Source organism: Polypterus senegalus, chromosome 10 (assembly GCF_016835505.1).
Source record: "Polypterus senegalus isolate Bchr_013 chromosome 10, ASM1683550v1, whole genome shotgun sequence".
NCBI classification, from domain to species: domain Eukaryota; kingdom Metazoa; phylum Chordata; class Cladistia; order Polypteriformes; family Polypteridae; genus Polypterus; species Polypterus senegalus.
In genome coordinates this window covers 128,560,406-128,578,102 of record NC_053163.1, presented here as the reverse complement: position 1 = coordinate 128,578,102, position 17,697 = coordinate 128,560,406, and the positions used below count along the sequence as shown (strand labels likewise).

The 17,697-nt window shown below is 38.9% G+C and overlaps 1 protein-coding gene across 1 annotated transcript; it reads left to right on the top strand.

Annotated features, from left to right (window-relative positions):
- Positions 1-6,825: 6,825 nt before the first annotated feature.
- On the top strand, positions 6,826-17,110 carry LOC120537566 (tubulin alpha-8 chain-like). Its single transcript, XM_039766596.1, has 5 exons — positions 6,826-7,045; positions 10,480-10,628; positions 11,933-12,085; positions 12,654-13,181; positions 16,817-17,110. The coding sequence occupies exons 1-5, from the start codon at positions 6,865-6,867 to the stop codon at positions 17,108-17,110; spliced, it is 1,305 nt and encodes a 434-aa protein (XP_039622530.1). The 5' UTR covers positions 6,826-6,864.
- The last annotated feature ends 587 nt before the right edge of the window (positions 17,111-17,697 follow it).

Below are 17,697 nucleotides of genomic sequence, written 5' to 3'. Positions count from 1 at the left end.
GTCCTTCAGTGTTGAGTTGGATATTAAAGTCTTGCCAGGTCCATGAGTGGAGTATGAGCTCACATGGTTTGGCTCTGCTATTATACTGGGCTAAACAGTAAATTTAGAAGGGCCAGCTGTTTCTGGATAGGAATACTACCACATTATTTACAAGGATCTTACAGACTTTATACTACCACATTATTTACAAGGATCTTACAGACTTTAATCACCAGGTTTTATGCCATCTACCAAACCAACTTGCTTAGTCTAATTCAGGGTCACTGGGCCAGAGGTAATCCTGAAAGCAGCCCTGGGTGAGGTGCCAGTCAATTTCTGGCTGCAGTCAGTTTAGAACTGGCAATAATTATGATTCATTTAACATGTCTTTGGGAGTGTGGGATGAAACCCGCAATACCAGACGGAACCATGTGGATATAGGAGTAACATGCAAAGACCGCACACATGATGACTAGGTATAGAATTTGATTCCAGGATGCTGGACCTGTGAGCAAGAAGTGCTAACCACAACATGGCTCTGCCACTCAGTTTTACTTTAGGCAACTCAAAGTGATGTTCATATATCTTCAATGTGGCTAGGACAAGGTTTAGCCTGCCATAACCGTGATGTTTTGTGAATGTTAAAATATATTATAGATAACTAGAGATCCTTAAAAACACAAAGTGTGTATGAAATGGAGGAGAAATCCACTTTACAATTTTAGAAAGTTTAAGACATCTAATAATTATTTTTTACCAATTTAAATGGGAGTCAAACTGAAGATATCTGCAGTGCCTTTACGGTATTTGATTTGGTTTTGAAACCTGCTCAGAATATTACCAGCACCTAGCTGCATTCTGTTCAGGACATATCTAAGGCATGATGCCTTTCAAAGAATAATGGTATTATTAAAGACCTCAGCCATTCTGCACACTTGTTTTTCTGATGGCACTCACACCACTATGCCCTAATTCATAGGCCTTACGGCTAACCAAAAGCAGCTTGTATCGACTTATGCTGTATATATTGCATGTGTTTCATTCATTGTCTTTTTATTGTTCCACTGTCACAAGTTTGTGCCAGATATGCAAGCAAGAATTTCATTATACCTTATACACTGGGAAGTAAATGTGAATTTGTCCATTCCAAGATATCTTTAAATAACTTTGAAATACCTCAAGGGCAATTTACACATCTAAAACATATTTGAGATATCTCAGATGTTTTCAAAATATCTTAAATTGAAAATGCAATGCTAAAAATAAAGGAAATTACTTAAAGTTATCTCCAGTGTGAGCATAAAGTTATATCAAGATAACTTCAACTGTACTAGAAGATACCTTAAAGTTAAGCAAAGGGCCCTCCTCAAATTAATACATTGGGGGAAGGTGCAAGGTGGTAGCTTGTGATGAGCCGTGAAGGAGCAGAAAGGGTGGAATGAATGCTGTAAGTGATGAGACTGGGTGAAGGGCTTCTGTTCTGTGTGGAGCGGACACGTCTGTTAGGAGATGAGTGACAGGAAAAGTTCGGAGAAAAAGGAAGGTGTGGCGGAAGGAAGCTTTGAGTAGGGAGTCAGGAGACAATAGCAGGAGTGTTTGCAATATAGAGAAAAAAAAAATGTAAGTGGCAGGAAATAAACTGATTGGTAGGGAAAGCTTTCTTGTATTGTTTTGGAGGTATGCTCCATTATTGTATTGTTTTGGAGGTGTGCTCCATTACCCAGATAACGGCATATAAGACAGGGCACCATTTGTTAGGGAACAAAGACTCCAAATAAAACATTAAAAACTCCAGTACTTTAGTTGTATTTGCTTATTACACTGGTTGTTACAATATTACTGTATATGAATTAATTAACTTTGTTAAAAGTATATAATATTTTGTTAATATAGTTTTGTTTTATAAATAAATATGACTATTCGCTAAACTAATCTCTTGTATATCATTTTTAAGGTAGCTGTTCTGTTATTGGTATTTTCTCTTATCCAACATGGCCTCGGTCCCAATCCATGACGGATAATCGAGGTTTTACTGTATTTGTTATTATTGAAGTGTACGAGGTGGTAAATACGCTGCACTGCCTATTTATATCCTTTCTCTTTGTCATATTAATAGCATTTCTGTCTGTTTTATTATAGCTCTACCAAGCTCAGCCACTGTTGTGGACCTACTGTTCCATTCCATTCCTGGCTGATCAGGTAGCACTACTGTATATATCTAAATTTCAGGTTAAAAATATTGGCCATCATTTTGGCACAGGAGTTAGCCCAGCTGTTTAACAGCTCCAGGGATCAATGTTAAACTCCTTGTGTCTTCTTGGGGTTTTTTTGAGGTCCCATCACCACCCCAAAGATGGGCATGCTAAATTGATTTTACATTCCAAGTCTCATGGAAGGTTTGGTGCCTGTTTTCCAACACAGTTTTTCTACCCAGAAAATTTGGCAGTTTCAAAATGTGTATATCTTGTATAAAAATATTCTTCCAACATATACAATACGGTTTTCTAAACCTGCTTAATCCTGAGCAGGGTTGCAATATATAAACTTTTAAATGTTAATATGACATTTTAAGAATTAATTTGATTTTAGTTTGTGGGACAGACTTCAGTTCCCCATGACCCTACATTATAACGAATGGGCTCAGGAAATCAATCTTTGGTGAAGAGGGTCAAAGGTTCAGCTCCTACTCAGGTTTTCTTCACATAGTCTGGCTTTCTCTTACATGTTCAGGTTAGGTTTAGTGGCAACTCCAAATTGGACCATTGTGAGTAACCATGGGTATGTATATGTGTAGCTGTGTCCTGTGATGGAAATCCGTAACTTTTAATGGTTTGTCCCTGTATTTTGACAGCGCTTCCTAGGTAAAGGTTGGTTTCCAGTGGCCCTAAAAAGGAAAAATCTGATGGCAGATTGTTTTCATAAAACATTTAATTGTTAATATGTTCATCATGCTTGATGTAAACTGATAATTGTGACTTGGCTAGCTTTTCATTTTCCTTTTTTGGTACAGCTTTTGTTCTGCGGGCTTAAAGGCTTTGTGATGTTGTGCACACTTATTATGACACGCAGGTGTCACTTTACAAGGAGGTGATAGGCTAGCTGCCAGAACGTAGACATTCTAATGTAATTTCAGTGATCAGTTTACTTTTGTGTCCAGTACATGCCTGGGCTATGACTGAAAGGTTTAGGCTTAAAATTTCAGTTACAGGACAGGGCTGTATAAGCGGCTAAGGATAATCCTCACTCTCCTTTTTGTTAGCCATAACATATAGCACCTCCAAGTAAAATTGTTATTGAATTACAACTCATTATAAAATATGCAGGTTGAGAAAATGGATGGGCAGTTTTTGTATTTGAAATCTGTGGTACAAAGAGAATGGCCAAACATACGTCCTCACTTGGTAGTTAGACTGTACCACCCATAGATGACTGGGAGGGGGCAGTGGGGTGTGAGTGAACACCAACTAAATTGTTAACCTGAAGGTTAACCCCCCATAAAAATATTGAGCAACTCCAGCAACACTTGAAAGCTCCTTAGCAGCCCAGTGCCAGTCCCAGACCTGACGAGAGAGACTTGAGGGTTGGCAGTGCTTTGCCCTTTCATTAACCTATAAGGGTAAATGAGCACAATATTTAAAAGGATATTTTTAGGAGACCATAAGAGATTGTGCAGCTCTTTTACACAATTTGTTCTGTGTGTTTTTATCCTCAGTCATGTTGAAGCAACAGCGTCTGCTAATTTGGATTTTCAGATGAACCTATAAATAAGCAGTAGTGGGCATTCTGTAGAGTACATTTACCAATGGAATGTAAAAAATATCTTGTTAAATTGATTCTTTTAATTTGATTTTAGCCTTAAAGTTGATTCTTTGGGGTCCCCAGTAAAAGCAGACTGAGCCATAAAGAGGCCATTGAACATCATCTTGAGCTTTTGCTTACAGTTAAAAAAATTAAATAAACATGGTAAGTACCTTTAACTGCTTTAATTATATACATTTTTTTTCTGCTGAGGCGCAAAATGGGATTATTATGTGCACACTCAAATCCGAATATCCTCATACTGGAAACCTTTTCAAACTTACTGTTATGTGAGAAGGTAGTTAACACGCTGTGAAATGTTTAGACATAATCAAGATTTTACCATCATTTAAACAATACCTTTTTAGATAAAAAAAAAATGAAGAATGAACTTTTCAAGAACAAAAAAAAAAATGAACAGATGTGCCATTCCTCTCAATGGAAAACGCAAGTCCACCCTTGGCTTTAATAGCTAGTATTGCCCCCTCAAACATTCATTTCCTATAACTGACTACCAGACTCAGACAATCAATTGGTAAAAACAGGTTTTCCAATTCCTTCCACGCAGAATTCTTGAAACTTTAAGCTTGAGGAGATGTCTTACATGCATAGCCTGTTTTAAATCTCCCCACATCATCTTGATGGGATTCATATTTCGACTTTGATTTGGTCCTTCCAGATAGGGGATTTACTGGTACATTTACGGTCATTGTCGTGTTGTATGATCCCTTATCAGTTGAGCTTCAATCTTCTGACAGATGGTCTCACATGATCTTCAAGTACCCACTGGTACCATAAAGAATTTCTTGTGGAATCCGTAACGATGAATTGCTCAGGCCCTGATGCAGCAAAAGTAGCCCCAAACAATAACATTTCCACCACCATTCTTTGCATTCTGGTCAAATGGGACAGCCTGGCCTGGACAAGTTAGCAGTTGTTTGAAATCTTCTCCATTTGTAGATGATCTTCCATCCAGTAGAATGGTTGACTTACAGATGTTTGGAGATATTTTTAAATATCTTCTCAGACTCTCTGAAGGACTCAGAAAGCTCTTTTGATTGAGGCATGATGATAAAACACGATTCAATAACAAAAAGCTAATCAAACTAAATGTCTGATACTTTAAATAACACACTCTTTCAGGAATCTCTCTAATTGTGTTTAATAATTTGCACCTCATTCTAATCTTAGGTAATTGTGGTAGAGATAAATGTGGGGGTGCACTGTTTCCACATGTGAAGTTGGCATTTTTCTAATTTTAACTATACAATTGACTACAAAATGTAAATGTGACATGATGTTTGTTATATTACCCTTATCTATTGATATGGTTTCAGTGAAGATCACATCTTCATATGTATGTCCACGTATGTTATTAAAAAAAAGATTCCATGAGGTATACTTACTTTTTCAGTGTTGAGGGTTAATGGAAAGAGTATAATTCTGTAATATTTTTTGTTGTGAAATACCAATACACTTAAGAAGTTACTATGATTAATTTTGTGCTATCTGTTGAAGTCCATTTTATTGGTATTTGAACTTGTGTTCTTTGTGCTTTGTCCACTCCATACTGGTTTTCGAGGTTTTGTCCCCATCACGTTAAAATGTATGGTGGCTGCAGGTTTCTTTTTCTAACTCAATTCACAATCATTGATTCAGTTGACTGCTAACTGATGTCATTGTTTGGCTGATGGCCTTCTCTTATTCTGAATTCAGAAAAGTGCTGTAGTGTATATTTTTGAGCAAATTTGGCAATATTGCTATTTTGTTATAGCTTTGGATACTTAACTCTATTTAATGATTTTCTTATTAATTCAACTTCTTATATAGAGTTTGTTTCCATTAATTGTTCATTGATATTGACCATTGCAAGCCAGCAAAACAGGCACCAAGACAGATGACACTGAAAGCTAAAAGACTGTAGTTACATCAGTGTCAGATGCACTAGTGTACTCAATAGAATATAACACCTTAAATAACCAATTAGTCAGTCAGTCATTTTCCAACCCGCTATATCCTAACTACAGGGTCACAGGGGTCTGCTGGAGCCAATCCCAGCCAACACAGGGCACCAGGCAGGAACAAATCCTGGGCAGGGGGCCAGCACCCCACAGGGGCACAAACACCAAGCACGCAATAGGGACAATTTAGGATCACCAGTGCACCTAACCTGCATGTCTTTGGACTGTGGGAGGAAACCCACAGCGACACAGGGAGAACATGCAAACTCCACGCAGGGAGGACCCGGGAAGCGAACCCAGGTCTCCTTACTGCGAGGCAGCAGTGCTACCACTGCGCCACCATGCCACCCTTAAATAACCAAAATACCTCAAATAGCTAAGTAAAAATTCCTGATGACAAAAATGTTTAAACAAAACTTGCTTATATTAGGTCAGGTCCAGACTGACCTAAGCCATTTGCCAGATACGAGGACAGTGATCACACCAATTCATCCATGATGATGAAGACATGGCTTGTTTGAAACATTTCATAAAGGAAAGGAAACAAGAACAAGAAAGGAACTGTAGCTATTGTACTCTGCACACATGTGAAAAACTGTCCTTTGGGAAAGTATGGAACATGTTAAGTAGCACAAGATGTATGGTCAGTTCATTAGCTTTTTTAAATTAAAATCAAAGCATAATATTGTGAGGGCTATGAGTTCTCCTTTCGATTGTGTGTAATTAGTTTTCACATTAACAGATTAAAGGAATATGTGTGTGTATATGTTTGTGTGTAGTTGTGGTGTGTATTTATGTCCATGGATGGCCTGGCTTCCTTAAATATTTCATCTAGTTTGCTATGGCAGAGCTAAGTTCATATGTTTTACTAAAGTGGATTTGTGAGTATGACTATCCTTTACTAAATGCATCTTTTTTGTATACAGTAAATTCCAGTCAATCAGGTGATTTTAATTTTGGTTGCCTTACACAAAGGTATGTGAGGCATCTTGTCTCTTGTCTTCACTCTGAAGAAGGCTTCAGATTTTGTTTTTTGCAAAAGGCCTGACTTGTGTTAAGCTATAAAGTGTGTTGCCTTTTCCAGCGTGAGTGTATTTCTGTCCATGTTGGGCAAGCTGGAGTTCAGATGGGCAATGCCTGCTGGGAACTGTATTGCCTTGAACATGGTATCCAGCCAGATGGGCACATGCCTAATGACAAGGCTCTTGGAGGAGGGGACAACTCGTATGACACCTTCTTCTATGAGTCAGGGGCTGGCACACACAATCCCAGAGCTGTATTTGTGGATCTGGAGCCAACGGTGATTGGTGAGTCCCTTTTCTTCTCAATCCATGCAAATTCTGATCTATTATTGCTTTTAGGTGGATCTGAGCCTTTTAAAACTGGTGGGGGTCATGACAACAACATAGATAGAACAGCTAGAGATGTATTTTTTTTATTAAATCTACATTTGTTTAAAATTAAGTTTCTTGTCATGTGTGCATAGTACAGTGAAATTTTACTTGTATGTCTACACAGAAAAGCAGAAAAGTGATAATAAAATACCAGCATGAAAATGCAAAAAAAATAAACATAACTCAGAATTCAACCTCTTTGTGTGTGTGTGTGTGTGTATATATAGATATATTTAAAACATATATTGATGTATTTATAGCTATACAATAAAATGGCATTAAATATATTTGTTATACATACACAGTAGATATTCAATTCAATTAAATTTATTTTTGTATTGTGCTGTTCTCTCTAAATACAAGCACAGAGTACTGTGATGAGGTAAAATGCAAATACAGACCTTACAAATTACTAATTACATAATGAGTGCAAATAATGAAAAGTATACATAATGATAATATTATAATATTCATTATTATGATTGACTGTTCATTAAATTTACAGTCTGGAGATAGAAACTGTCCCTAACTCTATAGGTGTGTGGGCCAAAAGTCTCCTTACTGTTTGAAAGAAGGTACAAAAAATGCCTGCAGGTTGGCTGAGGTCTTTAAATAATACTGTTTAACTTTCTAAGGCAGCAAATGTTCATTTGCTGTTAAGTTTGTATATGTTATATATGTCTGGATGCAATCTAGATTATTACAAGTGTATCCTTCTGTGTTGTACCAATTGGTTGCTTTTGAGGTGGTCAGTGGCCATAGGTTCAAAGTCATGCTCAGTGGTCTGCTAGCTTAGGGTCAAAAGCTTTGTATTAAACACTTCATAATTTTGCATTGGAAAGCCCCTGAATATCTCTTTTGTTGGTTGGCAATAAATATCTTTTTAATATAAATTTTATTTTGTTCACAATGGCATGATAAGATTGTAACAGCTTTGACCTTTCCATAAAGTTCAGATCAGAAGTGAATGAAGTGAAGCTGAGTCACACTGGGGCAGAAACCAGAAGAGCCTGGGCAGAACTAAATCAAGCACTAGAGAGACTCAGTCAGGACGCGTGTTGATCATTCCTTGGTCATGTCACACATACCAGATGTAAAGTAGACTTCAACAAAAGGCCATCACTTACCACACTTGAACTAAATTAGACACACATGAAATTAATTTAAAAATCTAAAAGTGACTAAATGAAAAAATTCATTCAAAAGAATAATTAAGTTAGAAATTAGGTGATATTTTCATTAACAACTTAGTCAGCAAAACATAAAGGAAATAATCGAAAAAGTAATTTTTAATACTTTAAACAATGAATTACATAAAGAAGCAGGGTGACAGCAAAAACTAAACCAACAGAGGAAAAGGAAAAAGTGAACTAAGCAATTAGAAAACACAAACCCCACAAACTATTCATTTGTTCATATATTTTTCACCACTTGTCTGAAGCCGGGTTACGGGGGTAACGGTCTTAGCGGTGAGGCCCACACATCCTTTTTCCCAGTCACACTTGCCAACTCATACTGTGGGATCCCAAGGCGTTCCCTATCTGTCTGAGATATAATCCTCCCACGGAGCATTGGGTCTTCCCTGGGATCTCCTCCCAGCAGGTTGTGCCTGTAAAACCTCCATTGGGAGGCATCCAGCAGGCATCTGATACAAGAATCTCAATTGGCTCCTCTCGATGCAGAGGGTCAATGGCTCTACTCCGAGTCTCTCCTGGATGTTAGCACTCCTCACCCTAAACTATTAATAAAAACAAACCAATTATTAAATACTAAGATAGAATAATAAAGCAAAAGTAACTAGAATTTACAGTAGAAGCAAACAAAAAACTGAACTAAATGAAGTCTAATATTAGGAGGAAAGCCCCTAAAAAGTGTTTCTATTCAGTGCCTCAGCTAATCACCAGGACTACATTGGCTTCTCAAAGTGATCCTCTGGTGGCCACCACAATTGCCAATTGCTAAATGATACCCCTTCATGCTGATGCCCATTTAAAAACAAATTCACACAATTAACTTGATGATATTGCCAAAACACCAATAAGAATATTAAAAAACAAAAGTAACTCATAATGCCAAAAAGATAAATTGTTGTTTTTTTTCCCAGAGTATGTAGTTTTGACTTCAGTTACACTTGTGCTCAGACTAACTCAAAGGTGTTCAACTTATCTTCATGGCCATGCGTTGGCTGGGGGCATTGATTTGACTTGAGTTCATGACATGGTAATCTAATACCTCTAGTTTTTTTTGAAAAGTTATAATGGCACTGAATGCTGCCTTGTTCTGAACTCCATTCTCAGATAAACGTAACTTCATGAATTTAACTTTGTTTCTTGATTTTTATGAAAGAACCTTACTAATTACTGCAGAATGGTGGTGTGGCAATTACCACTCCCATCTCACAGGTCCGGCATCCTGGGTTTGAATTCTGTGCCCAAAGATGTGCAGGTCAGGGTAAGGAGGACAATTCCAAACTGGCTCAGTGTGAGTGGAGCCTGTGATGGACTGGCACACTGTCTAGTGCTGCTTTCTGCCTTGTGTCCAATACTGCTGGATGAACCTTAGTTTCCTGTCACCCTGGTTTGAGGTTCTTACCTTACCAATAAGTCTAAACCGTTTTACACACCGAGCCTTACAGGCCAGTCTTCAGATTCCATCGAAGATTTCTAAAGACTTTAGCAGCCAGTGGAGTTGCTGCAGAGACTTCAGTGAAAATAATTTTATCCAGCGGAAAAGCCCACAGACTTTGAGGGATCTGATGAATAAACCTTTAGTTACATGACATGAACAGAGCCAGCGATGATTCCTAAACATTTGCTATGCTCAGTGATTTTTACAGTAAAATATTAAATAGGGAAAATTAATAAAGGTGATGGTTTGCTCAGTACATGGCTGAAGATGAATGTTATTCGTAAAGTTCTGGGATGGCAATGCTGCTCAGAAATGCAGTCTGTCTGGGTTAGGATGTTGGTGATATGTAGTGAAGAAACGCTTGCATTGCAGAGCTGACAACACTTTAGCTCTGAACAAGTTTATTGGATGTTCGATGATGCAGAGGAATGTCAGAGAGCGAAACATTTTTAAAATTTACAGAAATGGATTCGAACAGTTGATTTTTAGATGACTTTTCTTTCCATGATTATTCATGTCATGGACATATTGTGCTCAGTAAGCAAGACTGAATTCAGGCTATAAAGAATTTCCACTGTTTTTAAAACTAATTTTATTGTCATAAAATGCTGAATATTTGTGCAAGACACAGCAATCAACTCGTGGATCTTTTCCACTTGTGGATTTGCTTTGCCTATAGAGTGTCAATGGCTAAAGCAATGTGTTGGGTTTACTTTCAGATGAGGTGCGAAAAGGAACATATCGACGTCTGTTCCATCCAGAGCAGCTCATCTCAGGCAAGGAGGATGCTGCCAACAACTTTGCCCGTGGGCATTATACGATTGGCAAAGAGATCATTGAATTGGTTCTGGATCGTATTCGTAAATTGGTGAGCAATAGTACTGTTTGCAGCAAAATGAGTGCCAGTTTGTAATCAGCAGTATCCCATTAGCCACTATAAGCTATTGTAGACAGAAATAGTCAAGTGACTGCAAATCCTAGGTTTTTATTTTTAGCTTAGGAGAGGAAAATCTGAAAGCTTTCTGCAACCTGATTATTATAAGAATAACTCAAATGTAATCCGTTTAACTGGTCCCATCTGAGCATAAGAAATACATTGAGTGAGAGGTGGCCATTCAGTCCATCAAGCTCATTTCTTTTCTACTACTAAGCTAATATGTCCCACTATCTCATCCACAGGGTGCTTGTTAAAGGTTATTTGCCTTAACTATATGTCTTGGTAGTTCTAGATTGCCCAAACTCTTTGCACAAAGAAGTGCTTCCTGTCTTCAGTTCTAAATACACTTCCACTTAATTTCCAGTGGTATCCTTGAGTATGTGATTCACCATTTAGTCGAATGAATTCTACTAGGTATACTTTATCAACACCTTTTGAGAATTTTGAAGACCTGGATTAGGTCCCCTTGCAGTCTCCTGCTCGAGACTAAGCAGGTTTAATTCTGCATCTGTTAAAGTAGGGCATGTCCTCAAGTCCTGGGATGCACTTGGTTGCACTCCTCTGCACTGCTTCAAATGCTGCTATCTCCAGTAGTGTGGTGGTCACAACTGTACACAATGCTCCAGATGTGGTCTAAGTTGCATAGTCTGAGCATAACATCCCTTGATTTATATTCAGCAGTTTTTACAATATAACCTAACATTTTACATTCAACACCCTTTTCAATTGCTCGAGTACATTGCTTACATGATGAACGTATTGTTTCAACTTAAACCCCTAAATCTTTTTCAGTGGTTGCATCCTGCAATCTTGTGTTTATAATTGGCCATTCTTTTTTTCCATGAATCTGCATTTTCCAATTGTTTGTCCAGTTCTAAAAGGTTTTTTGAATTGTTTTTGCTGCCTCCTCTGTGTCCCCCAATTTTAGTATCTGCGAATTTCACTAATGTATTATCTATACCTGAATCAATGTCATTAATATAAATTAGAAAAAGGCACAGTCCAAGCACAGACCTCTGAGGGACTCCACTGATGCCTTCACTCCACTTAGAGCATTCTCCTCATATCTGTACTCATTATCATCTGCTGATAAACCAACTTGAGATCCGCTTTTCTGCTTTGATGCCTGCACCTTCTAGTTTCAAAATGAATCTTTATTCTGGAACTGTAATGAATCTAAACAACTTATGTTGTATGCTTTGCTTACAAAGTGTGCCTTTAACTATTCTTCCCAGGCTGACCAGTGTACCGGACTCCAGGGCTTTCTGATCTTCCACAGCTTTGGTGGGGGCACAGGCTCTGGATTTGCCTCTCTCCTCATGGAACGACTGTGTATTGATTATGGGAAGAAGTCCAAACTGGAGTTTGCTATCTATCCAGCCCCTCAGGTAAGGTTTAAAGGATTTGTTCAGTCTGAATTGCCACACAGTTCCAGAAGCCTGGACTTGAATCCTCACCCTGTCACCGTGTGGTTTTCTTTCCATGTTCAAATGATGTGCCTATCTGTAGAACTAAATGAGTCATGAGAGAGTGTGTGTAGGGGAGAACAAGCACACATGAGAGTGCCTCGTGATGGACTGTTGTCCTCTGTTGCCAGAGATATCTCCTGCCTTGTGCCCAATACTGACAGAATTATATGGGTGGGCTCTGGAAAGCATATTTTTAATGATGTTTAGTTAATGGAACTTGATATAAAGGTTAGATATATGAATGGCATGAAGATGTGGGTTGCAGAAGTTGCAGGGTTGTGGTGGTTTCCCTAAGGAATTTCATGAACTTGTTTTTGGCTAATGTCACACTTAGATTGAGGTAGCAGAGTGACAAGACAAACAATTTAGCTTTGTCTCTTAAAGGGGCATGAGAACAAGCTCAACAAAAATGGGTGGGAAACTGGGAAAGCCGAAAATAGGAGATGGCGGGTTCAATTAAAACTTTTGTCCATGGTCATTCCTACAGGTATCTACAGCTGTGGTGGAGCCATATAACACTGTTCTGACCACACACACCACCCTGGAGCACTCTGACTGTGCCTTTATGGTGGACAATGAAGCTATTTATGACATATGCAGGAGAAATTTGGACATCGAGCGGCCCACCTACATCAATCTCAATCGACTCATTGGGCAGATTGTGTCCTCCATCACAGCCTCTTTACGCTTTGATGGTGCCTTAAATGTGGATTTGACCGAGTTCCAGACTAACCTGGTGCCATATCCCCGTATTCACTTTCCTCTAGTTGCTTATTCCCCAGTTATATCTGCGGAGAAGGCCTACCATGAGCAGCTGTCTGTGGCTGAGATTACAGCTTCTTGTTTTGAGCCTGCAAACCAGATGGTGAAGTGTGACCCTCGCCATGGGAAGTACATGGCCTGCTGCATGCTCTATCGTGGGGATGTAGTGCCCAAAGATGTAAATTTTGCCATTGCTGCTATGAAGACCAAAAGAAGCATCCAGTTTGTGGACTGGTGTCCTACTGGATTCAAGGTGAGTCAAATAGTGTTAGAATGTGTGGTGTGGCAGTAAGGACATCACAAAGGAAACCAGATAGCCTGCTGGTTCAGACCACTTGTCTGACTCACTGTAGGATCTTGAGTGAGTTACTTAAACTGCCTGTGTTCTAGTAATAAAAGTATGTTTGTATTATCATGGGATGAGAAGGGCTCACCAATTCATTATTGAATTGGTCCACTCTCACACTCTAAACTTCACACACACACACACACTCTATCCACATAAGCACTGCTTATGAGAAATTCTTACGCAGCTTGTCTCTCCAGTACTCTACATAGGGACTTACTAACTTTGTGGTGCATAAAACCCGGCTGTCCCCCAGATATAACTTAAACCTATGGCTACCTTTGTCCCAAAGAATAACCTAGACACATAGAGGCTAATACACCTTGGTTGAAACCATTCACCAACAGGATTCTTTATTCTCACCCTGATATCCATGAATTGGTGGGCAGCATGGACAAAAATTTATATCACGTGTGGAGGCTGGCCCGGACACAGACAGGTGGACACGTTAATTTCACCCACAAACACGTTTATTTACACTACCAAGTCACAAAGTGCACCACAAAAACCCCCAAAGTCCTGGCCACACAATGCCTTCTTCAGACCTCCTTCTCCCTTCTCCAGCTCAGTCCACTCCACTCCCGACTCTCGCGCTGAATGAAGGGAGGCGGCCCCTTTTATCCTCACCCGGATGTGCTCCAGGTGGGTTCCGGCAATCTTCCATGGACACACCCCCATGTGGCAGAAGTGCCAGCTGCAACCCCGGAAGCACTCCGGGTGTCCCTGCTCTTCTTCCTTCCAGCACTTCCTGGTGTGGTGGAAGTGCTGAGGTCCAGGGCTCCAAAGGCATGGGGGCGGCCCCTGGCAGCGACCACGGGCCCCTATAGGGTGGAACTTCAAAGCTCTGTACCCGTGGCCCCCAAAGGAACCACGGAGGTCGCCCCCAGATGGTCTGGGGAAGGCACAAGCCCTCCTTTGGTCCTCCTGGGTGTTCCGGCCGGGTCGCCACCCCAGCCACCTCTGACACACGATATATTAAAAAAATAATATGTTACAGTATATATCACATTATAATATATTTGCATATACTTTCCAGATTTCTTTTCATAAGAACCACTTTAATCAACTGGAGTAATTCTATAATAATTGTACAGTTCAAAATAATAAAATAAGAATTTAAATGTCCTCGAGGGCACACTTTTCAGTTTTTAAGTTCCTCTCTTCACAGAAACCGTTGGTGGACAGTTTTCTAAAAAGGTATCATAATGAAAAAATATCTTTATATCTTACATTCCATTGCTTTCTAACCATAATTTATAGCAAAGATGTGAAAATAATGCTTATCATTGCTTAATTACAAATTTCTAAAAGTCTTTACCTACTTATTATTATTATTAGATTAAGTCACATCACAAATTTATTTTCTGTTGGCAACACAGAAAAACTGTCATTGCTTATTTTCCTAATATTTTTGCATCTTTGAATTATTTTTAGCAGCTTAGTCGTTTAACATTTGTGAAATGCATACGTGATCAGATTTTCTACAGAAAGCGCATTGACAGTGAGATAACTTTACAAGTCTAAACTGACCCCTTCAAAATTTGATAGTCTGTATTTTTCCTCATCAAAAAGTACTTTTTATCACCTTATACGATATACAAATTATAATAGAACATCCCAAGGCATGACAAAAGGCTAACACACAGAAAACAAGCAGCTGTTTACTAGTTCTTGAAAGGACTGTTTATTGCCCTGATTAATGACTCTGTTGGGAATTAAAGACACTGCACTTCCTCTTCAAGTGGGATAACTGGCCTCATAAGCCTTCACACTGCACGAGATGCCTCCTTCCCTTTGCCAACCTGCCTCTCTTTTCATTGCACCTCCTGTTATATTCCTTCAGTGCACATGGCTTTGCCTCCCTCCCTGCAGAGATTCACTTGACCCTTCTCTCAGTGGTCGAGTCACTACAATAGCAATACAGAATATAAATTTTAACAAAAGTAGCCAGAACTCTACCTCTATTTCATTCTGCTGTCCACAATTATCTTTATACCATGCATTTTCTGAAAAACACACATTTATATAAATTCAGCCACTGAAACAAACACACTGTCAGTTTTACGACTTGTAGGCCACACACTACTTAATTTCACGTGAACATTCTTGTCTTTTCTTTTTTTTTTTGAGATTTTATTAATTTTATTGCAGTTATTCCATACAAAATCAATTTTTTTTATTCATTTTATTGCAATCCATACAAAGCAATCAAGTTTTTACAAAAAGAAAAATTGAGTTAAGAACAGATCGATCCCCACCCCTGAGAAAGAGAGCAAGCCAAACGGCGTTAAATTTAAGGCTTGTAAACATACCTAAATTAATAAATTCTCTGTGCTTTATGAACTTATTTTAAAATATTACTGATTAGATCCTGCCATGTTTTGAAAAAAGTTTGTACGGATCCTCTAACTGAGTATTTGATTTTTTCCAATTTCAAATAATATAACACATCGGTTTCCCACTGACTTAAAAGAGGAGAGTTTGGGTTCTTCCAGTTTATCAGAATAAGTCTGCGTGCCAAAAGTGTAGTGAATGCAATCACAAATCAATCAATTTTTACAAAAAGTAGAATTGAAAACAAGTCGACCCCCACCCCTAAGTTAGAGAGATGAACGTTCTAATTTAACTATAGCAAGTTGAAGTCTGTGTGGACTTTCTCATGTCTAAGGTTGTACCAGCATATGCTCCGCTGTGTCTGAAGGACAAGTAACAAAGGTGCTCAGCCACAGTAGAAATGATCTGCAAAATTTTCAACCAATGTCTTGTTTCTAATGGTGTACTGCACGTCCCCATATTCATCTTATTGGACTGTTCCCCCCTAGCCTGCTAACCTTGTAGAAAAAGATTGTGGCAATCTCTGTTACACCAGGTGCACTGTACTTTCTTTATTACTTCAGTCACTCAAATATAAAGACTATAGGAATTTAATATATATATATAGTCATAGAAAGCTTACTGAAGCTTAGCAGTAATATCAAAAGAGCCTGTAATATCCTTTCGAGTCTCTGGTTGACATGATGATGGAGGGAGAAAGAAAATGAGAGAGACATAGAGACCAAAAGTATGCAAAGGGGCACTAGTAGTGCCTCTCCTAATTCAGTGACCAATCATCTTTAGCCATAACTCGCTCCTTCAGTCCATTTAGTTTTAGTCTCCTCCTTGAGGCTGATCCTTGCTTCTCACACAAATCCTTTATTACAGTAATTAGGATGCTGCTGTCTTGTGAGCAGCACTGGTCAGTCAAGTCCAGGACTTCCAGATTTTAAAGCACACTTACTCATAAGTTTTGAAATCAATGAACCTAATTTCTTGACCATAAGTTTTGATTAATCATGTGTTTATGTTTGGTTAGTTGTGGGTTATTGGGTAAAGTCAGTTGCTGTTGTCCATATGTTGTGCATTTGCACTAATATTTTACATTTAGAGCTGCAGTGAATCCAATTTCATGTAAGTGATATTTTTGTGGTAATAAAGTTTTTACCCTGAATAACAGAAAGACCAAGTTTAAAAAGAGGTGTCTTACATTTCTACTGCTTCTCTAGGTTGGAGTGAATTACCAGCCACCAACTGTAGTTCCTGGAGGAGATCTGGCCAAAGTGCAGCGCGCCGTCTGTATGTTGAGCAACACAACTGCCATTGCAGAGGCCTGGGCCCGCCTGGATCACAAGTTTGATCTGATGTATGCAAAACGAGCCTTCGTTCACTGGTATGTAGGAGAGGGCATGGAAGAAGGTGAGTTCTCAGAGGCCAGAGAAGATCTGGCAGCTCTGGAGAAGGATTATGAAGAGGTAGGCATTGATGTGATGGAGGCCGAGATTGAGGAGGATGAATATTAAATATGTGGTGGTGGTGAAGCAATCCATCTCAGGTTAAATGAAACAGGCTGACAGGCTACTATGAGTTATACATTAACATCCCAAACAGTTCAGAACAGTATATCTTGTAATGGCTTCAATTCCAGGCCTAAAAATGATTTTACTAATCAGCTCAGAAACATTAGTTCAGAAGTTGCAAAAAGCCTGAAAAGTGATGATAATGAAAAGGAGTGTTTTACTATTAATCTATGATTTGAATAACATATTCAGAAAATAGAAAAATAGGGACGCCTTTAACCCAAGAAACAATGATGACAAAATGGATTGGTGGAATATTATCCAAAAAAAAAATGACAGGAAAAGTGCTGCTGTACATGTTATGACTGATATACTTTGAGCCTCAGGATGCATGCTGGTGGGACTGAGTCTGAAAGACATGTGGAGTCCAGGTGACTAGTGTGATCGAGTCTACTAGGAGCTACCTGACATACACACACACAAAAGATGATGCTAAGGATACTGCATAAGAGAAAGGACTGACCCCACTAGCTGGTGTGAGACTGGCAGGCTGGCACTAGTAGGAGATGCTGGTGGATACATTTTTATAG